Source organism: Rhamphochromis sp. 'chilingali' (assembly GCF_963969265.1).
Source record: "Rhamphochromis sp. 'chilingali' genome assembly, chromosome: 6".
Lineage (NCBI taxonomy): Eukaryota > Metazoa > Chordata > Actinopteri > Cichliformes > Cichlidae > Rhamphochromis > Rhamphochromis sp. 'chilingali'.
In genome coordinates this window covers 24,809,557-24,834,420 of record NC_137933.1, presented here as the reverse complement: position 1 = coordinate 24,834,420, position 24,864 = coordinate 24,809,557, and the positions used below count along the sequence as shown (strand labels likewise).

General features: G+C 41.1%; 2 protein-coding genes across 2 annotated transcripts; one reads left to right on the top strand and one right to left on the bottom strand.

Annotated features, from left to right (window-relative positions):
• The first annotated feature begins 6,653 nt into the window (after positions 1–6,653).
• LOC308398935 (lysosomal protective protein) lies at positions 6,654–11,202 on the top strand. The gene is made up of 11 exons (XM_080885829.1): positions 6,654–6,958; positions 8,102–8,213; positions 8,299–8,436; positions 8,530–8,688; positions 8,803–8,894; positions 9,181–9,265; positions 9,355–9,507; positions 9,590–9,735; positions 10,634–10,796; positions 10,874–10,963; positions 11,048–11,202. Exons 1-11 carry the CDS (start codon positions 6,789–6,791, stop codon positions 11,129–11,131), a joined length of 1,392 nt encoding a protein of 463 aa, XP_080741955.1. The 5' UTR covers positions 6,654–6,788; the 3' UTR covers positions 11,132–11,202.
• Positions 11,203–11,978: 776 nt separating this feature from the next.
• slc38a7 (solute carrier family 38 member 7) lies at positions 11,979–24,381 on the bottom strand. Its single transcript, XM_080885830.1, has 12 exons — positions 24,248–24,381; positions 23,025–23,455; positions 22,117–22,170; positions 20,453–20,597; positions 19,422–19,566; positions 19,181–19,279; positions 19,034–19,091; positions 18,804–18,918; positions 18,459–18,606; positions 16,040–16,239; positions 15,896–15,947; positions 11,979–13,569 (listed from the first exon to the last, which is right to left on the bottom strand). The coding sequence occupies exons 2-12, from the start codon at positions 23,274–23,276 to the stop codon at positions 13,467–13,469; spliced, it is 1,371 nt and encodes a 456-aa protein (XP_080741956.1). The 5' UTR covers positions 23,277–23,455; positions 24,248–24,381; the 3' UTR covers positions 11,979–13,466.
• Between the last annotated feature and the right edge of the window lie 483 nt (positions 24,382–24,864).

Sequence of the window (24,864 nt, the reverse complement as noted above, 5' to 3'; positions counted from 1 at the left end):
ACGTTATAGGTCTGTGAGAGCCAGAGATTTTCCTTGTTTGAGGTGACCAAATACTTATTTTCCACCCTGATTTACGAATAAATTCTTTACAAATCCTACCATGTGGATTCATGGATTTTTTTTTCACATTCTGTCTCTCACAGTTGAAGTGTACCTCTGGTGCAAATTACTGACCTCTGTCATCATTTTAAGTGGGGGAACTTGCACAATCGGTGGCTGACTAAATACTTTTTTGCCCCACTGTATATGTGCAGACACATACAGGGAATTTGGTTCCGGTAGATGGTGGCTCTCAAGCACAGCAATGTAAATCTCACACACACACACACACACACACACACACACACACACACACACACACACACACACACACACACACACACACACACACACACACAAGTGTCTATATATACACATTACACATACATACACAAAGCTATGTAAACCAACTATAAATAACGAATCTAACCTTATATACATAAAATACAGAAATGAATGAGGTGGAATGAATACTACAAAATGTACATAAGGTGCAGTTGCAGTCTGGCAGTGGGAGCAGTGTGACAGGTCAACTGTTAAGAAGGGAGATGGCGAGGGGAAAGAAACTGTTCCTGTGTCGGGTGGTCCTGGTCTGCAGGCTTCTGTACCGTCTGCCAGAGGGCAGCAGATCAAAAAGTCTGTGTGCAGGGTGTGAGGGGTCTGCGATGATTTTCCCTGCCCGTTTCCTGGTTCTTGAGAGGTACAGATCCTGGATGGAGGGCAGGGGGGGTGCTGATGATCCTTTCTGCTGCCCGTACAGTCCGCTGCAGTCTGCTCCTGTCCTGTTTAGTGGCTGCTCCATACCAGACTGTGATGGAGGAGCACAGGACAGACTCAATGACCGCAGTGTAGAACTGGATCAGCAGCTCCTGTGGAAGACTGTACTTCCCCAGTTGTCTCAGGAAGTACATCCTCTGCTGGGTCTTTTTGAGGATGGAGTTGATGTTGGTCTCCCACTTCAGGTCCTGGGAGATGGTTGTACCCAGGAACTTGAAGATCTTCACAGTCGACACAGGGCTGTCTGATATGGTGAGGGGGAGCAGAGTTGAGGGATGTCTCCTGAAGTCCACTGTCATCTCTACAGTCTTAAGAGTGTTCAGCTCCAGATTGTGCTGACTGCACCAGAGTACCAGCCGCTCAACTTCCTGCCGGTATGCAGACTCATCACCATCTTGAATGAGGCCAATGACAGTGGTGTCATCTGCAAACTTTAGGAGTTTGACAGCAGAGTTATTGGAGGTGCAGTCGTTAGTGTAGAGGGAGAACAGTAGTGGTGAGAGGACACATCCTTGAGGGCACCAATACTGAGGGACCGGGTTTCAGAGGTGATCTCCCCCAGCCTCACTTGTTGCTTTCTGTCTGTCAGGAAGCTGGTGATCCACTGACAGGTAGCTGGTGACACGCTGAGCTGGGAGAGTTTGGAGGAAAGAAGTTCAGGCACAATGGTGTTAAAAGCCGAACTAAAGTCCACAAACAGGACCCTGGCATAAGTTCCCGGGCAGTCAAGGTGTTGCAGGATGTAATGCAGCCCCATGTTCACTGCATCATCCACTGACCTGTTTGCCCGGTAGGCAAACTGCAGAGGGTCCAGCTGGTGGCCTGTAATGTCTTTCAGATGGGCTAACACCAGTCGTTCGAAGGATTTCATGACCACAGACGTCAAGGCGACAGGTCTGTAGTCATCCAGTCCTGTGATGGTGGGTTTCTTGGGAACAGGGATGATGGTGGAGCATTTGAAGCAGGAGGGAACTTCACACAGCTCCAGGGATCTGTTGAAGATGCGAGTAAAGATGGGAGCCAGCTGTTCAGCACAGGTTTTGAGGCAGGAGGGTGAGACGCCATCTGGTCCGGGGGCTTTCCTGGGCTTCTGTTTCTGGAATAGTCGGCTCACATCCTGAGTGTGTATTCTTAGTTTCAGGGAGGAGGAAAGGGGGGTGAGAGGTGTGGTGGAGGTCGTTGAGTCTGGATTGGAGAGGGTGGTGGTGGTGGTTGAGTCTGGATTGGGGAGGGTGGGGGTGGTCGTTGAGTCTTGATTGGGGAGGGGCAGGGTGAAGGGGGGAGAGGTGGAAGGTGTGTTGGGGGTCAATGTCTGAAGCAATGTCCCTGGGGAGGGGAGGGTGGGGCGTGGGAGTCTGTCCGTCTCAAACCTGCAATAGAAAGTGTTTAACTCGTTGGCCAGGTCTTTGTTTGCTTCAATAGTGGGTGGGGGGCGTCTGTAGCTGGTGATTTCCTGCAGGCCCCTCCACACTGACGCAGGGTCGTTGGCTGAGAGCCGTTCTTCCAGCTTCTGGGAGTAGATCCTTTTAGCTGCTTTGATCTCCTTGGTCAGTGTGTTCCTGGCTTGCTTGTACAGGACCCTGTCACCACTTCTGTAAGCGTCCTCCTTGGCCTTACGAAGATGTTGGAGTTTAGGAGTGAACCATGGTTTATTGTTGTTGTATGTGCAAAAGGTCTTTGTTGGCACACACACGTCTTCACAGAAACTGATGTATGATGTCACAGTGTCCGTGAGCTCATCTAGGTTCTCAGATGCAGCTTCAAAAACAGTCCAATCAGTGGAGTCAAAACAGTCCTGCAGTTCCTGCTTTGCTGCGTTAGTCCACTTCTTCACAGTTTTGACTACAGGCTTGGCACGTTTGAGTTTTTGCCTATAAACTGGAATAAGATGGACCATGCAGTGATCAGAATGTCCCAAAGCTGCCCGGGGCACAGAGCGATAGGCATCTTTTAGAGTGGTGTAGCAGTGATCCAGTATGATGTTGTCCCTGGTGGGGCAGTCTATATGCTGTCTGTATTTAGGGAGTTCGTAGTTTAGGTTTGCTCTGTTAAAATCCCCAAGAATAATTGTAAAGGAATCCGGGAATTTCCTCTCCAGGGTAGTAATCTGGTCAGCCAGCTCGCACAGTGCGTTGTTCGCGTTGGCCTGTGGAGGGATGTAAACTCCGACCAGCATGAAGGAAGAAAACTCCCGTGGTGAATAAAAAGGTTTACAGTTGATGAGAAAACTTTCCAAGTGTGGGCTGCAGTGTTTCTGTAACACTGTGACATCAGTACACCAACCTTCATTAATGTAGAAGCAGACTCCACCACCCTTTGTTTTCCCTGAGAGCTCTGTTTCGCGGTCCGCCCGGTGAAGTTGGAAGCCCGGCAGATTTAAGACAGTGTCTGGGACTCGCTCACTGAGCCAGGTTTCAGTGAAGCAGAGGGCAGCAGAGCGTGCAAAGTCCTTGTTAGTCCGGTTTAAGAGCAGTAATTCGTCGACTTTGTTTGGAAGAGAGCGGAGATTCGCGAGGTGAATGGAGGGGAGTGCCGTGCGGAATCCTCGCCGACATTCAAAAACAAAACAACAACAAATCAGCGACCAATATAGCCACCTTTCTTTGCAAGGACACTCAAAAGCCTGCCATCCATGGATTCTGTCAGTGTTTTGATCTGTTCACCATCAACATTGCGTGCAGCAGCAACCACAGCCTCCCAGACACTGTTCAGAGAGGTGTACTGTTTTCCCTCCTTGTAAATCTCACATTTGATGATGGACCACAGGTTCTCAATGGGGTTCAGATCAGGTGAACAAGGAGGCCATGTCATTAGTTTTTCTTCTTTTATACCCTTTCTTGCCAGCCACGCTGTGGAGTACTTGGACGCGTGTGATGGAGCATTGTCCTGCATGAAAATCATGTTTTTCTTGAAGGATGCAGACTTCTTCCTGTACCACTGCTTGAAGAAGGTGTCTTCCAGAAACTGGCAGTAGGACTGGGAGTTGAGCTTGACTCCATCCTCAACCCGAAAAGGCCCCACAAGCTCATCTTTAATGATACCAGCCCAAACCAGTACTCCACCTCCACCTTGCTGGCGTCTGAGTCAGACTGGAGCTATCTGCCCTTTACCAATCCAGCCACGGGCCCATCCATCTGGCCCATCAAGACTCACTCTCATATCATCAGTCCATAAAACCTTAGAAAAATCAGTCTTGAGATATTTCTTGGCCCAGTCTTGACGTTTCAGCTTGTGTGTCTTGTTCAGTGGTGGTCGTCTTTCAGCCTTTCTTGCACTGAACATAAGTTCCCTGCAATTTCTGAAGAATATTACAGTAAATCTGGCTGAAACTTGGCCCAGACGTACAGCAGGTTTCCCGGAGGAGGGATGTGTTGAAAGTTGGACCTCAACTACTCAGGATGATTTTTAATGAATTTCTGAAATTTCCATAATTGTAGTGTATTGGCCGACTGCATTGGATACAAGTACACATTAATTTCTGAGGAATTCTACAGTAAATCTGGCTGAAACCTGGCACACAGGTACAGTAGGTGTCCTAGAGGAGGGATGTGTTGAAAGTTGTACATCAACTACTCAGGATGATTTTTCATGAATTTTTGAAAATTGACATAATTAAATTGTATTGGCTGACTGCATTGGATACAAGTACCCTTTAATTTCTGAGGAATTCTACAGTAAATCTGGCTGAAACCTGGCACACAGGTACAGTAGGTGTCCCAGAGGAGGGATGTGTTGAAAGTTGTACATCAACTACTCAGGATGATTTTTAATGAATTTTTGAAAATTGACACAATTGTAGTGTATTGGCTGTATTAGATTGAATAAATGTTTCCATTAATTTCTGAGGAATTCTACAGTAAATTTCGATGAAACTTGGCACACAGGTACAGTAGGTGTCCCAGAGGAGGGATGTGTTGAAAGTTGTACATCAACTACTCAGGATGATTTTTAATGAATTTTTGAAAATTGACATAATTCTACTGTATTGGCCGACTGCATTGGATACAAGTACCCTTTAATTTCTGAGGAATTCTACAGTAAATCGGGCTGAAACCTGGCACACAGGTACAGTAGGTGTCCCAGAGGGGGGATGTGTTGAAAGTTGTACATCAACTACTCAGGATGATTTTTCATGAATTTTTGAAAATTGACATAATTAAATTGTATTGGCTGACTGCATTGGATACAAGTACCCTTTAATTTCTGAGGAATTCTACAGTAAATCTGGCTGAAACCTGGCACACAGGTACAGTAGGTGTCCCAGAGGGGGGATGTGTTGAAAGTTGTACATCAACTACTCAGGATGATTTTTAATGAATTTTTGAAAATTGACACAATTGTAGTGTATTGGCTGTATTAGATTGAATAAATGTTTCCATTAATTTCTGAGGAATTCTACAGTAAATTTGGATGAAACTTGGCACACAGGTACAGTAGGTGTCCCAGAGGGGGGATGTGTTGAAAGTTGGACATCAACTACTCAGGATGATTTTTAATGAATTTCTGAAAATTGACATAATTCTATTGTATTGACTGTATTGAATTGAATATAAGTTTCCTTTAATTTCTGAGGAATTCTACAGTAAATCTGGCTGAAACCTGGCACACAGGTACAGTAGGTGTCCCAGAGGGGGGATGTGTTGAAAGTTGTACATCAACTACTCAGGATGATTTTTAATGAATTTCTGAAAATTGACATAATTCTATTGTATTGACTGTATTGAATTGAATATAAGTTTCCTTTAATTTCTGAGGAATTCTACAGTAAATTTCGATGAAACTTGGCACACAGGTACAGTAGGTGTCCCAGAGGGGGGATGTGTTGAAAGTTGTACATCAACTACTCAGGATGATTTTTAATGAATTTCTGAAAATTGACATAATTCTATTGTATTGACTGTATTGAATTGAATATAAGTTTCCTTTAATTTCTGAGGAATTCTACAGTAAATTTGGATGAAACGTGGCACACAGGTACAGTAGGTGTCCCAGAGGGGAGATGTGTTGAAAGTTGGACATCAACTACCCAGGATGATTTTTAATGAATTTTTGAAAATTGACATAATTCTACTGTATTGGCCGACTGCATTGGATACAAGTACCCTTTAATTTCTGAGGAATTCTACAGTAAATCGGGCTGAAACCTGGCACACAGGTACAGTAGGTGTCCCAGAGGGGGGATGTGTTGAAAGTTGTACATCAACTACTCAGGATGATTTTTCATGAATTTTTGAAAATTGACATAATTCTATTGTATTGACTGTATTGAATTGAATATAAGTTTCCTTTAATTTCTGAGGAATTCTACAGTAAATCTGGATGAAAATTGGTACACAGGTACAGTAGGTGTCCCAGAGGGGGGATGTGTTGAAAGTTGTACATCAACTACTCAGGATGATTTTTCATGAATTTTTGAAAATTGACATAATTCTATTGTATTGACTGTATTGAATTGAATATAAGTTTCCTTTAATTTCTGAGGAATTCTACAGTAAATCTGGATGAAAATTGGTACACAGGTACAGTAGGTGTCCCAGAGGGGGGATGTGTTGAAAGTTGTACATCAACTACTCAGGATGATTTTTAATGAATTTTTGACATTTCCATAATTGTATTGACTGTATCGGGCCGTTACATTGTAATTTGTGTGCGCGCGTGCACGTGTGCGCGGGTATAGGCTTTCAATCGGCACATAAAGCGAAAAGGCGCTACCGTAAAGACTGGTGTAAAAGCGCAAGGAAATTTATGCGGCGGATAGGAGGCGGCTGGCTTGACCGCGGCTCACAAATGACGGCTCACTTTACCGCGGTGAGTCACGTGACCCACCCCGCCGGTCATATGACGTTCAGTTTCACGCGGAGCTGTAATCGAGGAAGTTGAAGTGAACGCTTCTTCTTCCTCTTTCCTCGCCGAGCGCAGGGATTTATTTTCGGGGTTCGTTTTGTGTTTGAGACGTGACCCGGGCTTCAGCCATGCTCGGTGGAGGTCTGCTGCTGTGTTTGCTGGCCGTGTTTCCGCTCTGCTCGCGGGCTGAGTACAATCCGGACGAAGTGACGCACTTGCCCGGAATGACGTTCAAACCGAACTACCGACAGTGGTCAGGATACCTGCAGGCACGGCCTGGAAAGTTTCTCCATTACTGGTAAGAACCGGTGGTAAATGCGCCAGAAACGTCGTCAGAGCATGACAGGTTGCCCACACCGCGGTGGTTTCTGTGAGCTTTTACCTCTTATACTAATTATCTGCAACGGGAGCCGGATTAAATTTTCAGTTTAGAGCCCGAATGTTTAAAAAAAAAAAGGGAAAAGAATCGGCTCATAATCAGCTTTTATAATAATATTAATTACAACTAAGTACATCCTTCACGTTCTTCCCACTAACACAGAGTCTATTAATTACCCCTGAGTGTATATGGACAAAAGTACTGGGCCACCTACATAATAAACCTATATATATATTTTCCCAGGTATGTTACAGCTTTCAGTCTTCCTGCAGGATTTTGGAGTGTGTCTGTGGGGAATTTTTGCCCATTCATCTAGAAGAGCTTTTGTAAGGTCAGACACTGTTGTCGGAGGAGATGACCTGGCTCACTGTCTCAGTTCTAGTTCATCCCTAAGGTGCTCTGTGGGGTTGAGGTCGGGGCTCTGTGCAGGCCTTACCTTTATGGACTTTGGTCCATCCCGGAACAGAAAAGGGCCTTCACCAAACTGTGCCTACAAAGTTGTCTAAAATGTCTTGGAATGCTGAAGCATTACAATTTTCCTTCACTGGAACTAAAGAGCCCCGCAACAATCCATAAAACAATCCCATTACATTATTGGATTCAATAACTAAGCGGTACACCTAAATGCTTCTATTGCTTTTGTCCACATGATGCGTTTCCTTGCGTAGTTCATGTAAGCCTGGTAAACATGACTTCATGTTTGCAGCAGCACCCTGTGTTATCCTGAATCAGAAAGACAAACCAGTTGAGCAGGTTTCTTGAACTTAAACACCAAATCACTGAGGAACTTCAAGGAAAGCTTTAGATCACGGGTTTTGATGCAGATAAACAAAACTGTCCTTGTGGTTCTAGCTTGGGTCTTATCTGGTGTGTGAGTGGTGTCAAAGGTTTTCTGAGCTCAATTATTGTATTGGCTCTGAGGTTACAGTGCATTGGAGCAATTGGTCCTTATTACACTCGTTCTTGCCTGCAGATCTGCTTTCACTATTCACAAGAGATTATCTAGTTAGTTGGAAAGAGTAACTTTGAGTTTGTGATAGCTTGTGTCCTGATTTCCTGCAGGTTTGTAACTTCTCAGAGGGACCCAGTCAAAGACCCTCTGGTGCTCTGGTTGAACGGAGGCCCTGGCTGCAGCTCGCTGGATGGGTTCCTCTCAGAGAATGGACCATTTCATGTGAGTTTGCTCACTGTGTGCATAACTACACTCGTGCACTGAGTAAAGTGGATTTCAATAGAAAAGTCTTGACTCTGATTTTCAGGTAAATGATGATGGGGCTACGCTGTACGAGAACAAATTCAGCTGGAACAAGATTGCCAATGTGCTGTATGTCGAGTCTCCTGTAGGTGTGGGATATTCCTACTCTGATGATGAGAAATATGCAACTGATGATGACCAGGTGAGTTCAGTGTGTTAAATAACCAATGCAGATTTTTACAAAGGAAGAAAAAGTGATTGTGAAATGTAAAAACATGTGAAATGTTTATCATAGGTTGCCCAAGATAATTACAAAGCCCTGCAGAATTTCTTCTCCAAGTTCCCAAACTTCAGTCAGAACAAGTTCTTCATCTTCGGGGAGAGCTACGGTGGAATTTATGCGCCAACACTCAGCCTCCTTGTGGCCACGGGAAAAGCCAAAATAAACTTTAAAGTGAGACACTTCATCTGCCTCATGTCCTAATGTAGTTTCATGATGAAGGAGAAGTTGTTCCTCTATATTGTGCCCACTGATGTGGTTTAAAATGATGCATTTTCTTGTTTCCAGGGCTTTGCAGTGGGAAACGGCCTCAGCAGCTTTAATCTCAATGACCAGTCATTGATCTACTTTGGTTACTACCACGGCCTCTTTGGAGAAGAGTAAGTTTTGCCAAGGCTTCTTGTTTTTTTATGAAGGAATGGCTTTAAAAAGAAATGGTGTTTATTGTTCGCATGCTCCATTACACACGAGATGAATTCTCTTGAGTTGCTACATAAAAAAATATCTGATCACTTAGATTGTTTTTCCTATTAAAGTCAGGAGCTGGGAAGCATATCATTTTTACATTTTAATATCATTCTTCATATAAAAATATGACAGAAGTAATCTGCCTTCAAGTTAAGAGAGCATTTGCACAGAGCTGATGCAGAGCTGTTTCTTGTGCAGTTTGTGGCGTGACCTGAACATAAATTGCTGTAAGGATGGGACCTGCAATTTCTACAACTCCAGTTCTGAGACATGCACAGTACTGGTAACGTGTTCACTGTTGCCTTAATCAACTGGGGATTTCTCATGTTGACTTAAGTCTTTCAGACATATACTACTTTGTCTCCTTTACAGGTAAACGTGGCCTTTGGTCTCGTCTATAATAGTGGACTTAATGAGTACGCCCTTTACTTGGATTGTGAAGGTCAGAGAAGATCCAGTAGAGTCTATGAGAGGACCATGAGTCTTCTGTTTAGGAACTACAGGAATCACCCACATACACACAAGGTAACCCTCCAAAAACAAGTTTTCGTGCACTCCATGTCTGTCCTTCACTTGTCCTGGGTTTTAATGATAGTGTTTATTGAAGTTTTCAGCACAGAGAAGTTCCTCCACCACTCTGGGTGAAGTCCCACCCTGCATCAACAGCACAGCCCAGATGAACTGGCTGAACAGAGGTGATGTGAGGAAAGCGTTGCACATTCCAGCTATCCTGCCTCCTTGGGATATCTGCAGGTACGGCAAAATCTTCTGGTTATTCCAAAATTGGTGATAAATAATGTTATGTGTGCACCTCAAGTCCTCTTTGTTGCAGTTTTACTGAATACAGTGGGATGCGAAAGTTTGTGCAACCTTGTTAATAGTCATCATTTTCCTGTATAAATCGTTGGTTGTTACAATAAAAAATGTCAGTTAAATATATCATATAGGAGACACACACAGTGATATTTGAGAAGTGAAGTTTATTGGATTTCCAGAAAGTGTGTAAACACATGACTGTGGCTCTCTAATGGTGGGCTGTTCCTCATCATCATCATCATCATCATCATAATAATAATAATAATAATAATAAACTCAGACACTGAGGCTTCTATATGTATACATCCTCACATATATCAGCATTTCTGCCAATAACAGCAAGTTCAAATAAATCCTGGTGTGGACGGTGGTGTTGATGGAAGGCGAAATGAAGATTAAGTTTCACTTTTTAAGAAATCTACACCTTTCTCAAAGGCAGTATAACTTTCCAGGGCCCTCGCATTTAAAGCATTATCTTAGTTCAGTTCACTTCAGATCAGTTATATTTATATAGCACCAAATCAGGCAACAGCCTCCTGTTGTTGTACTTTCTTTTGTAAGGTAAAGACCCTAAAATAATAGAAAAACCCAAACAATGAGACAACCCCCTGTTAGCAAGGACTTGGTGACAGTGGGAAGAAAAAACTCCCTTTTAACAGGAAGAAACCTCCAGCAGAAGAAGGCTCGGGGAGGGGCGGCCAGCTGACACTACCAATGGGGGTGAGGGGAGGTAGACAGGACAAAAAAAGCACAAATGAATAACTAATGACTAAATGCAGAGTATGATTGTAATTAGCATGGTGTGATTTCCGTGATAAGTATGTATTTGTTGCAGTGATAAAGTTGGAGCGCAGTACAAAGTGCTGTATGCAACAATGAAGGACGTGTACCTGAAGCTGCTCTCTCTGGGCCTCCGTGCGCTCGTCTATAACGGAGACACCGACATGGCCTGCAACTTTCTGGGCGACCAGTGGTTCGTGGAGGATCTCGGCTTGAAGGTAGCTTTAATTCTACATTCATAAATTATACTTTTTCACACCAATGACAGGCACTACTTGTACTAAAATGTTCTTAGGCAACTACTAAATACCAAACCTGGATTCATGAGGACCAAATTGCTGGCTTTTATCAGATGTTTGGAAACATCACTTTTCTGACTGTTAAGGTAAGCATTAATGCTTTTGCATTGTCGGTTTGTTTTATGTGAAGATGTCGCAGTTACTCAAAATACTGCTTTGATCTGTTTCAGGGTGCAGGTCACATGGTTCCTCAGTGGGCTCCGGGTCCAGCTCTCCACATGTTTCAGTCTTTCATAACAAATTCCCCTTACTGAGTCGGAGAATGTACTTTTTCTTTATTTGTTATTGTTGTTCTCAGGGAAATAAATTTGGGATGTAAAAATGACTCTTTGGTACTGCACTTGTTCATTTTCAGTTACCTCCACTTTTAATAGGTCAAGGCTGTCAGCTGTGTCTGGCTCTTGACAGAACAAATGGAGAACACTTTCTTTGTTTTTGTTTTGTTTTTTTTGTGGGGTGGGGGCGTGCCCAAAAGTTTAATTAATCAAATTAACAAAGAAATGAATAACCCATAGTTGTTAAATGGTTATAACTGTTTTTCCCTCAATCTCAGTTTTTATGGGTGAAATTTGTGTTCGTTTAGATTGAAATTAACTGATTTGGTCACAAACCCTCTCCAAAGCTGCTGGTATGTGTGTATTTTTACCATTTTTGTCAGGAAATTCAGGAGCTACTTGTGTATAAAAGAACCATCTGCATCCTGTGGTTTCTGCAAAGCTTCTTCTCATTGACTCAGACAGATCTGAGTCCAGATATTTGATGCTGAACTTTAATAAAAGTATATAAAGTACTGTCTGTGGCACTTATGTAAATGTTTTTTTCGTCCTTATGGTTGACGTGTTAAAAGAACAATGTAAAAGGATTTTTTTTTTTAAACGTGTTGTCTGATGTCTTAACTCCGATCAAAAACTGTAAGTCGATGAAGTGAATTCAATGTCTTTTATTAAATTTTTTGTTCAACTCATGAGATTTGAGCAGTCTACATTTATTCACATGCTTTAACTACACTTCATTTATTGAAGTAGCATTGAATGTTCACTAAAATATTTCTACCAAATCTTCCCATTAACATATTTTCAAGTCACTTTTATGAGACAACAGGGACATGATTGTGATTAGCAAATGCTTTGTTAATCAGTGGCGTTAATGCAGCTGATCATCGATAAATTAAGTTTGACACACAAGTTAAAGCACCAAACCATAAAAAAAATGATCATAACAATGATTGTCTAGAAAGAAAAAAAAGTATCCCAGCACTTAGTATTTTAAGAAATTTTGATTTTGTAGTTTTTCTTCACAACTATGATAAATGTCCGTCCAGCAGTCTCATGTAGCATACCCGTGTTTCTGACAGTCCCTTTTTTCTGTTTTGTCAGTTGTGTTCACAAAAGTACTTGCTGGGTTTCATTAAACAGGAAAAATATAACTACATAAACATGAAACCAGAGTCACAAAAAAAAAAAAAAAAAAAAAACATGTACTGCAAAAATGGTTATTAAAGTTACAGTTGGTACAAAGATGAGGGGTAAAGTCATTTGATGTAGTTTAACCATGTCAGTGATCTGTGCTCTGTATATCTTTAGTGTTGGGATATTTGAAGAAGAAAAAAAAAAAGCTCCCACTTTGGTTTGAGGCAAACAAAAACTAAAATTATTTCTTTAACTTAAAATGTCACATGTGCAGTTTGCTCAGTTTCCTTCCTGTCGTGTCTTAAAACCCTTTCGTGTAAATAAAGTGCAAAGTGAATGCTTTGTAGGTTACATCCTTCCCTCTCTTTACAAACCTGTGGAGGTGGTGCTCATTTGTGCAGATACCGAGCTGCCCTTTTCACCCTGTTTTACACACTGGCTTCAATGAGCATATCGTTGTAGGCTTTTGCTCATTTGTACAAATAATCTAATCTAGTCCAATCTAATCTAAAATTCAGTTGTCAAACTACCTTGTACTGTAACACAATAAATTACACAAACCAATAAACAAAAAAAAAAGTAACTCATTTTTAAATCAGTTTTAAAGTGTAGTATGTTTGGTTGTTTTGTCCCTATAATTGAAAACCTCATAATCAAACTGCCCTGGCTCTGCATTAATGCCAGTCTACGCCTTTACATACATTTAATATGCTTTGTCCTACTGTGGTAACGTATCACTTAATCCAGTTTGTTTTTTTTACACTGATGAGTAGACAAACTATTAGCAGCGACATAATTAGTACTGAACATGAATTACATTATGACATGCTAATTAAATTACACAAAGTGGTACAATTCTTCTGTTAAAATCAATCTGATTAAGTCCTTCGGCTCTTGTAAACAGGAACGTGTCATTGTTACATCCACAGAGGGGAGTAAGGAGTGCGTGTCCCCTCTGGAAATAATGACACAGTAAAACACATGAAACATGCTGTTAGAAGCGTCTGAATTCCCTCAGCATGACGGGGTGAGTCCCCAATTGAACGAAACTCTCTAGACCTTCATGTCAGTACGGAGCAGGTGATGTTTGTCTTTGTTGTTGTTTTTTTTCTTTGGTCATGAGACGCTTTGTATCATCCAGAGGCCTGAGAGCAGCACCGGCTCGTGAAAATTATTCCCTTCAGTTGACGACGTCCTGGTAGATGGAGTTTGTCGTGGTGAGGCCAAATATGAACGCTCCAAGTGTAACCATGGCGACACTGAAGATCACCAGCCCGTGCCAGCTGTGAGAGAGAGGAAATACATCCGTCTGAGCATGGATAACTTTTTTTGCAATAATGACAGTGAATCATGTGGCTCCAATGTCAAAAGATTAAAGAAACTTTAAAAAGTGTTCAACTGGAAAGTTTTTCTTCAACTTTGATTCGTCACAGATCAAACAGATGCAGAATCTCAGTGGCATAAAGACGGGCTTATCCAGTTTTACAGCTTTTGCTACTAATAAAGACGTCTCCCATGGCCATTCATACCGCACTAAATTAATAGATAAACAAAGAAGTTATAGAATAGTTATTTTTTTCAATATTTACTCTATAAATTTCAGTTCCACAGTAATTAATAAACTAATTAATAAAAAAGTGCCCATTTTCTGTAAATTAACAAAAACCTTAGTCTGATCAACAAGCTCTCAGGACATCCTCTGCAATGTTAAACATTTACACCCAAACAGTTGTGCTGACGCTTTTCTGTCATCTGACATCTGGGATTAAACGCGTAGTTAAACTTTTTTACAACGGCAAAAACGGGAGCTTCACTGGTCTGGCCTACTTAAGATCAAGGTATGCTGTATGTAATCTGTTGTAGTCATGTAATTGTGAAGGGTAACTATAATGTAGAATCCAGAATTAATGCAGTTTTAAAAAGTGTGCAAATATGCCCACAAGCTCAATGACACCCTCACATGCAGAGGGCCTTTTGAGGTTTTGAATGTGTAGTCAGCTGATAAGAAAAGAGTGTCATGCAAAATAACCACTGCATGATTGAAAAAAAAAATAAAATAAAAATATTTTATCTATATATCTATCTCTCTATCATTATATATATATATATATATATATATATATATATATATATATATATATATATATATATATATATATATATATATATATATATACATTTATTTATTTATATTTATTAGGGGTGCAACGATATTCGTATCGATATTGAACCGTTCGATACAGTGCTTTCGGTTCGGTACGCATATGTATCGAACAATACAATTTTTTTCAATTTTTTTTTTTTTCAAATTTTTTTTTTTTTTTTTTTTTTGTGTGTCCCGTTTGGATCTATAGCCATCAGAATTGTTGTCTTGAGGCCAAGAAAGATGCCAAGAGGATTTATTTTAAGTGGATCATCATATTGGTCCATTTGATTGACCTTTATTATAATTATGAATTTATTTTATTTTCAGTTGCAAACGGGACAGACATGACTGTGGGATAGGACAGGGGGAAAGAATGAAAGAAAGAGGGGGAGAGAAAGAAAGAAAACCAAAGGGGAGAAAAAAAAAAGAACAATACAAAATTTGTAATTTATTTTATCAACTTTCCTTCTGACGATGCTGTCTGTGTTGAGCGCTCAGTGAATCTGCATTTGACTACTCCGCCTAGGCTCGAGAGTGCAGCCTAGGCGGAGTAGTCGAACGCAGATTCACTGAGCACTCAACACAGACAGCATGGTCAGAAGGAAGAGCGCAGGGCAAGCTAGCGAGACAGAAGTGGACCTCCCCACCCTCATTCAGATCTGGCGTTTGGAATTATTTTGGTTTTCATGTGACGTATGACCCTGAAGGTAAGCGAGTCATGGACTAAAGTAAAACAGTATGTTGGGTGTGCCATGCAATGCTCAATTACATGGGTGGGAGCTAGTGTGTTAGCGCAGTTAGCTCGTTAACGTGTTGGCCGTCTAGCCCCTCTGTATAGGGTAGCTCGTTAACGGAGATTTGCCGTGTTGTGGCGTTAAGGTTATTTCAACGAGATTAACCTGAAAGCACTAGTGGGAACACAACGAATATGACTGCACATTTACACCGACATCATCCTAGTGCAAAGACAAAAACAACAAGCATGCATGCTACAAACTTTAGCCGAGTCATTTAGACAGCTGTTAGCACAGGATTCTCCTTATGGAGACCTGATATGTTTAATATGCTGCTGAGAATATAGCCCAGAAGAAGCGGATAGTATAGCTTTTATTTTGGAAAGAGACATTTCTCTGTAATAAACTCTTTTCCAAAGATGAGTGATTCCTCAATCAGATACAGGGCTCGCAATATCGCTAGCCCGATGTCCCGGGGCTATCTCTCCCCTGCCTGTCGGGCTATTGTAGGAAGGAAAAATATATGCCAATGCTTTTGCATTCTTTCAGAAATGTAGCTGGGTAATTATGTCATATATATATACACACACACACACACACACACACACACACACACACACACACACACACATGCATACATATACACATGCATACATATACACACACACACACACACACACACACGCAGAAAGAAGACCAGAACTCAGCAGGTTTGCAGCAGAGCCTCACCTTGCAGATCGGACGTCAGTCTCTGAGAGTTTGGCTTGCATCAAACACAAACCTGTAAATTTAAAGAAACACTGGGTTGGCTTTACAGCGCGTCAATAAAAGCTGCACAGAAAACCCGAACAGAGCAGATGGCGTGCAGTGTACCTGGGAAGACAAAGATGAAGCAGGCTGCCAGTCCTCCGATCAGAGAGATCACTCGACCAATATCTGGGATGAAGAGGGCGAGGACGAGGGTGATGATAAACCACACCAGCGTCTGCAGGATCCTCCTCCTCCTCTCACGACGTACACACACCTCTACCTGTTCACCTTGGAAACGCAGCCAAAGTCCCTCTATAACTGCCCTAAAACAACACATGACCACAGCAGAGTACTGAGAAGAAAAGATCCATAAAAACTAAATAAGGACTTTAGTACACACAAACACACCGAGGACATACCACCAATCCCTTTGACTTTTTTTGGGGTGTATTTTTAAATCATCTGATACAGATTTTAAAAACTACACACGGGGTACCACCTGAAACAAATCCCACATCAGTGCTCCTTTTCAATTTCTAAATATTGGAAAATTTAGTAACCCTAGCATCACTAATAAACATTATTTAATGAGGACAGATTATATTTAGCCAACAACAAATACATAAATATGGTCAGTTTCTTCTGCTGGCAATAATTTGAATGCATCTCAGTGCATGAAAAAAAAAAAAAAAAAAAAAAAAAAAAAAAAAAAAAAATCACAGGAAACAAAAAAGGCCAAAAAAGAAAAGATGTAAATTATCTGATGCCAGTAACAGGCTGCAGTGAGAAATCTCAAAGATATCGCTCCATAAGTTTTTCACTAGTAAGAACTGACAGCCTTACCAAAAAAATAAATAAAAATCAGCTTATATATTTTAGACACTTGAAATGCAACCACTAAAGGAAATGGATAAGGTAATAAATAAAGGAAAGAAATAAAGTAAAGGAAACAGCAGAGCAAAAAAAAAAAAAAAAAAGAAAAGAAGAAGAAATGCTCACATGGTAAAATACACTGGATGATGCAATAAAATGCTACAGTAAGCCAACAGATGTTGAACCCATAATCATCATCACTTCTGCCACTTTGCTGCTATTATCTCTAGTGTGTTTCAACCCGTATGTGTGTCTAGTTTGACAAATACACACTTGAAGAGAGAGAGAGCAGCAAATTAGCAGTAAAGACTCACCCTGGGCACATAAAATAGGAATGTTTATGGTTTTACATCAGGATTTTTTTCCTTACATTTGCAACTTTGTAAACTTAAACTGGTAAAAATCAGCATTTTATCACCTCAGATGTTTATCAAAGGTTAAGCCCTTTCTTCATTTTAGTGCAAAATGCTGCGGCACGATTTTTAACTGGCAGAAGAAAATTTGATCGCATCACTCCGATTTTGGCCTCTTTACACTGGCTTCCAATTGAATTCAAGTCCTTTTATTGGTTTTTAAATCTCGAAATGGTCTGGCACCTGTTTATTTGTCTGACTTGTTGAAGCCCCACGTCCCCACTCGTTCCTTTCGGTCAGTTGAGCAGCTGCTGCTTTCGGTCCCAAAGTCACGGCTGAAACTTAGAGGAGACAGAGCGTTCGCTGTTGCTGCGCTGATGCTTTGGAATAACCTTCCTCTCCATATTAGACAGGCTACATCAGTGCCAGTTTTTAAGTCTTTATTAAAAACCTATTTTTATTCCCTGGCTTTTAACTCTGTGTGTAACTGATTTTTTTTTATTTATTTTTTTTATTGCTATGTCTGGTTTTATTACTATGTGCATATTAGTATTGTACAGCACTTTGGTCTACCAGGTGTGTTTTTAAAGTGCTTATAAATAAATAAATAAATAAATAAATAAATAAATAAATAAATGATGATGTTCTTTTTAGAGAGAAGAGGCTCTCCTCTAGTAAATCGTGCTGTCATTAACTTTAATATTTAACATGCTCATTGAGCCCTATAGAGTTTGAGATGTAGCTTTGGGGGTTTCTGCAGTTTCTCCAAGTATTGGGGGTCTAGTCTCAGGGTCAACTTACTGGGACGTCCACTCCTGGGAAGATTATGGCATGTTTTGACACACTCTCCACCTCTAAAGCTTCTGCCTTTATAGAGGTGATCACGCTTGATTAGACTCGATTAATCAGCTGCCTTCAATCAGCACCACTTAGCTGCTGCTTATCCAAAGAGTGTTCTTTGCTTTTATTTTTACACAGGAATACAAATAAAATACTTTATTTTGATTATGCCATCTCACTTTAAGCTTTTCTCAAGATGTAGGGGAGGAAATACAGTTAGAAATGGAGGAAACAATATGCACTCAGACGCATGTGCAGCTGAAGCAGCCACAAGAAAAACTGAGACGCTCAGATTACAACAGAAACAGACAGACACAGTGAGTATTACTCTATTCTCTGCTGAGGAAACCTTTAGTCCACTGTAGCTTTACACTGCATATGGTTTTCTGCTGTATTGTCTTGACCCATTAATATATCCAGATATCAACTACAGCTTCATCATTAGTATCACACGTTTTAGCTTTGCTGTGTCTTACCTGCCACAGAAGTGTAAAATAGGGTAGGAGGTGACCACACAGACGATGATGAAAGCTCTCGCAATGGCTACGGCGATATCATCGGGGGGGTACGACATCAACACATCCTGACTGACGTTGGAGCCAAATGTCAGGAAGCCGCAGACACCTGAACAAATCAAAAATCACACCAAGGATCGCTTCACTGTAAAAAAAAAAAAAAGCAAACCTGCAGGCTGACTACATTTCTGGAATATATTTCCATGCTATAAAAAATACCTTCAAGTACCTTTTACATGTAGTTTCTCAAATGTATTTAAAAGTCAATTATAAAGATGCATGTTATTCAGTATATATGTACAATACCTGTTCCAGTGTAAACAAAAAGGCAGATTAACATGCTGAAGGTCACAACAAGCCCCCAGGGTCTGATCTCTTTCCTCCTCATGCTGTTGAACACTGGCACGGAGCTGACATGGCACTGTGACCGGAGATCAGGACGGAGAAGGCAGGAGATACAGTTTATTAATATTAAAGTCTAATCATAAAGGCACATAGCTTAAAATCTCATCAAATGATACCAAATGAGGAGATACCTGGAAGCCAAAGCATATGGTGGGCATTGCATTAAAAACTGCAGTCCAGGAAGCAGAACTGTAACAAACACAATGATTTAGCAACTCAAACAAAGCCAGATGAGGAGGATGCAGATGTTTAGAAAGTGTTGTGAAATGTGTCCACACCTGGTAGGAACATAGCCCGGAGTCACCTCTTTGTCCGGCCAGAAGTACTTAATGATGACCACTATGGTAACATACCAGGTTCCCATCACACTCAGAGTACTACCAGAGAAAAAACGAACAACTCAAATAATCAGTGTGTAAATTTTAAAAAAAAAAATAACAACAACAACAACAACAACAACAAGAAATCAATTCTCAGGGTGAAAATAAGCTGCAGGTTAACAGGGGCAAAGTTCTGTACCTGGCATACTTCTGGAAGCCAATCTCTTTGGGGATGGAGAGAGGAAGAATGACCAGTATCGCAGTCAGAGAGATGGTAAATTTGCGGTTAGTGTACCAGAAGTGATCGTCTTCACCCTCTGCATTATGACCCGCTGCAGCGATCACTGTAACAAAAAAACAAGGATTTCAAAAACACTTGAGAAGGCCCCAAAGAGAAAGAGCCAGAGTACAATCTGCTGTTTGCTGGAGAAGGGTACACGGTACAGAGCAGGAGATTAGCTAAAGAGCTGTACACACAGGAGGGATGAAGAAATGCAGACGATCTAAGTCACAAACACTTCATTCATTTCTAAATAGCAAAAGGCCAGAGTTGAATTCTTTTAAACACTGTCAGCATCTCTGGGTTGAGTTAATCACATGAGAGACACGTTTACTGAGCGAAAAAGCTGAGTAGTGTCATCTCTGATGTTCTTTGCCCTCATCATTGATGACACTGACTTTTTTTTTTTTTTATACTGCTCTATGACAGAAAGACTTCCCCTATTTAATACATCACAGCTAAATGCAAAAGGAAAGCAGAAATTTCATTTAAATGTAGGAGATGATCGGAACATCTCACAAAACCTTATATGATTTAAATTTGGCTGATCTTCCTTTTAAAGATCATATTCTTGTCCACCCCAGACCACTTTAAGTGTCATTAATATTTTTGATGGCTCCCTGGAAGTCCTGTCCTGTCCCTGCAGCGTGCGCTGGATCTTGTCCTTTAAAATGAAATCTGAGGTGAAGGATCTAATTTCATGTATGGAAGTGGTCAAAGTCACACAGAGTCAAACCCAGGAAACAGGGCTTGTGGTCAATAACGACTCTGTAGCCAGAAATTTTTTTTTAAAGATGGTTTTGAAGAGATGAACAGCTAAATTTAATTCAGGTGCATCTTTTGTCTTTTACATTCCAGTTTTAGGGGTTTTGGTTTTCTAGAGACGAAAAAAAAAAAAAAAAAAAAAAAAAAAAAAAAAAAAGCTAACCAGTCTGATAAAGTACACTTACAGCGATCGAGCTGGTCTCCGATGACAATGAAGAAAGCAATGCATGTGCCAAATGTGTAGATGGCAATAGCTACTTCACATACAACTCCTGTGACTTTCCCGCAAGTGGCTCGAACAACTTCCTGATAAGTAGCTTCATTACTGACCTGAATAAAAAAGACAGATAATTTAAAAAAAGCACGTTGATCAAACAGTAGGTAGGTACACGGTAGTGATACTAAGGTTTCTCATGTGACTTCATTATCCGAGAGTTGCCTGCCATATTGGAGGAGGTGATGCAATCTATTGACTGTTGAGGGTGTACATGTTTTTTCATTCACAATTGTGACAGTTCATCGCATTTATGCTTAATGTTTAATAAGTTTATCACTCACTTAGACCCCAGTCATACAGACCTAGAGACCAGTCAGTGACCGCACCTGGCAACCTTTGGTTCCCAGGGAAAAATGTATATTCCCCAACTGGCTGGCGAGTGGTTGGAGACAGTCACTAGGTAAAATCTGTAGCACAGAGGGTGGTGACCCAAACACCTTATTGTGGTTAGTTTGCAGATTATCACAGTCGCCCACTTCAAATGCTCACCAACTACTCTCCAAATGGTAACCAAAGCAACCAAAAACAGGTGTTTGAGTCAGCACCATATAGCTCTTCACAACCAATTTCGACAAGCAACCTCCAGCAATCGCCAACCAGTCAAAAAACACACACATACACATTTGTTCCCCTAGAAACCAATGGTTGCTAAATGGCCTGCAATCGGTTTCTAGGCCTGTGTGATTTGGGTTTTATTCAATTAACACAAAAAATTTACAAAGTTGCCCGAGTTAAATTCACAAGGTTAGCAATCACATCTGTAGCCTGTATGTATTTACCTGAATTTTCATTTGCCACCATTAAAATCATCATCATTAAAATGTCACACTTAAATTAGCCGTTGAGTTTCAGCGCCACTGAAACAAAGGTTAACTGTCCAAATTAGGTTTTTCAACACAAGCCTGTGATATTTCCCGCAAGCCTAAACGGATGTATCCATGCACTCACTGAGAACATGGGTTCCTCCTGCAGTGTGCGGCATTTAAAACAGGTTTTTCTACATAACTCCACAAACAACCGAGCAGCAGGAGCATCGCTGTTTACTACTTGAGTAATTCAAGTCACTCTTAATTGGCTATCTTGGATTCTGCCAGCACGCAGGTTAAAGACACAGAAAAACACTTTATCTTGGCTACCACAGCTTGATTTACCGATGTCTGCATAGTTATTGGCAAAATTAAGGTTGGAGTCTCACACATTTACATAGCCAGAAACCATCCAACAGCTGAATGTAAATGATTTTCTTCAGCGGATATTGTTGCATCACTTAAAATTTACTTAATTCAGCTAACTCAGTCTTAGCTTTACTCTTTTATTCCAGTGTTGTGTGAGACGCAAGCACAAATCTGAGCTACTGAGGAAGTGAAAGTCCAAACCTATCCATATGATCAGGATTACAACCACAGAATAAAGAAGTTGTTACTTAAGAAGCCTGCGCAGTTTGTTTCACTACGAATGAAGGAAGAAGACAAAAGAGAGACAAAACTGTTCGGAGTTCGAGGTCCAGAACATGGCAGAGAAAACATAAGAAAAACAAGTGAAATGTGAAGAACGTTTGGGGGCAACACAAACCAGGGAGCAGTATCCAAGGATCACCAGCCCGGTGATTATGAAGATCAGCATAAACTGAAACACAAGGAAACACAAAGCAGCACTACATGAATATGCTGGTCACATGAATACAGAGAAAGCAGGTGCTCTGATTGTCAGTTCTTGTATTCCGGGAATGAACAAGCTCATGCTATATTCAGTCTGACTCCCTTTCCAGCTAACCTAATAATAACTGTTGGTAGTGACATAAAATAACTTTTTTTTTTCCTTTCAGCTTCTCTTAGTGCCAAAAAATGTTTCACCCTCAGTGTAATGAGGGTATACATTGATCAGCCACAACATTAAACATCAGAGTTATATTCTGGAGGTCCTTCTTGACCCTCCAAAACTGGTCTGGAGACTGGGCAATGAACACGAGACATCCCTTGGTGTCTGATACTCTAACACTGCCAGTGGATCTCGTAGATTAAAGGGTGTGACTTGTGTGGTTCACATTCTCCTGGCACATCCCGCTGATGCTCTGTCAGACTGGGATGTCAGGAGATTGGAGACCAAACGTCACACACTGGTTGTGTTTCTAAAGCTGTTTCCAAGCATTTTCTCAAGAATGATGGAATGCATTGTTCTGCTATAGGATGCTTCCATTGCTATCCAATGATGTGCGTGGCCTCTAGCAATGTTAAGGTGTGTGGTATGTCTCAAAGTAACATAGGACCAGGACCATGCCAGGTCCCAAGACCTTTTAGGACAAAAACAGGATCCATTCATCTCAACACTCAGTGGTTTTAATATTATAGATGATCAATGCATGTAGTTCATAAAAACTGAGCAGAGCAAATTATAACTGAATCCTAATTTAACTGTACTTCATGACATACATGCTTCATGCAAGACAAAAGAGGTGTAGCAGAAGCGCATAATCTCCTCACCATCTGAAGCACGAATCCTGCAGTTATACCTCCTGCCATATTGAAGGCTGCAGGAAAATTGAGTAGACCCGCTCCCAGCGCTGCATTCACCACGATGAAAACAGCGCCTACTGATGACACCCCCGAGCTCCTCCTCTCAGACTCAGGTTGCCGAACAGAATCCACACTGGGGCTCTGCAAGAGCCACGCCCTTTCTCCAGAGTCACTGCTGCCAGCACCACCCCAGTCCTCAACATCATTTTTAATTGCCATGAGTCACCAAGGTGCAGCTCAGTCTGGGAAGCGTTAAGCACCTCAGAAAATCAGGTGAGGAAATTTGAATGAAGCTACGAGATATAACCCAGCTGCAGATGAATAATTATGTCCAGTCAGGAGCCAGCTGAGGTTTCTCAACGGTGATGGTTTGATGGTGAAGTCATTTGGAGATTGAGCTGTAATAAAATATTGTCTGCATTTAGATACATTTGGGAGAAGCGTGGTATCAAAATAACATACTGAGTACATTAGATGGGGAAGTTAAAAAAAAAAAAAAAGTGGTTTGAATCACGAGTCATGTTTGGTAAAACGGTTTCTGCTCACTGATTCCTAGAAGTCCATAATATACTGTATGTAGAAATTACCCAGTTTAAGGCAGTGAAGGGGTACTATTCATTTTAGGAAGATGACATGATTCTTATAATCACCATGTTTAAAAAAAATCAAAATCAGTGAGCTCAAGAACAAACATACGTTTTAGAGAACAGTCGTTTTACAAGTGGATCTCTTATAAAGTAGCTAATGAGCGTACGGCAGAAAGTGTAGGAGAACACGCAAAGCTGCCAGGAATAAAGCATGGAGGTGATTTATTAATGTTGTGTCCACCAGATCTCCAACACAGTCACTGTCTCTCTCTCTCTCTCTCTCACACACACACACACACACACACACACACACACACACACACACACACACACACACGGGTATCTACAGGAGACACTGGTCAAGTAATCCACCTTTTATCGTAGCTAGATTCAGGCTTTTGTTTTCACTAAGGTAACAATAGCATTTATCAATACACCCATACACCACTGTGCCTACATTAGCTAGCTAGCAAACAGCACACCGAGCTAAAGAGAGCTCGTTTTCGACAACAAGTCCACACATTTAAACACCTCCGCGTTACTCACAATAAGGATTAAAGAGTCGTCTCTGTTTCGTGTAAGACTAAAGTGCTCGTATCCTACCTTATGCCGCCACCGCTGGAAATGAGAGACCTCAGTGTTTTGACCGTAACGTGACGAGCAAGTCACATGCGGTACAATAGAATTGTGGGTAATGTAGTTCCCCCTGTCGTTTTCATAAACCCAGTGGGATTACCTGAGGCCTCCACTCTTGACAGGAAGTTGTTTCTACGCTTCCTTATATGCCGCTGTTTCTTAAACTTATGGCGAACATATAATGTACTCTTTTGCACAACCTGTCTTTTTTCAATCCAATTTTTTAACTTAACCTTTGTTTTTGCTATAAATATACTACTGTACATTTTATGCTTTAAATTAAAAGTATTGGTAAAGGCCGATTTTTGTGTTTCTAGAATATATGTGTATGCTCTATGTTGTTCATTTCTGACTTCTCAGAGGAATCCAGTGTGCTGGTTCAAAGTGGTTATAAGAATATGAATTCAGTTTTGCCTAAAATAATTTTTAGTTTAAAGGTGTTTGTGGGGATAGGTTAACTGGATAATCCAAATTGCCACTAGGTGTGAATGTGCGAGTGAATGCGAGTACGAATGGTTGTCTGTCCCTGTGTGTTAGCCCTGCAACAGACTGGCAACCTGTCCAGGGTGTACCCCGCCTCTCGC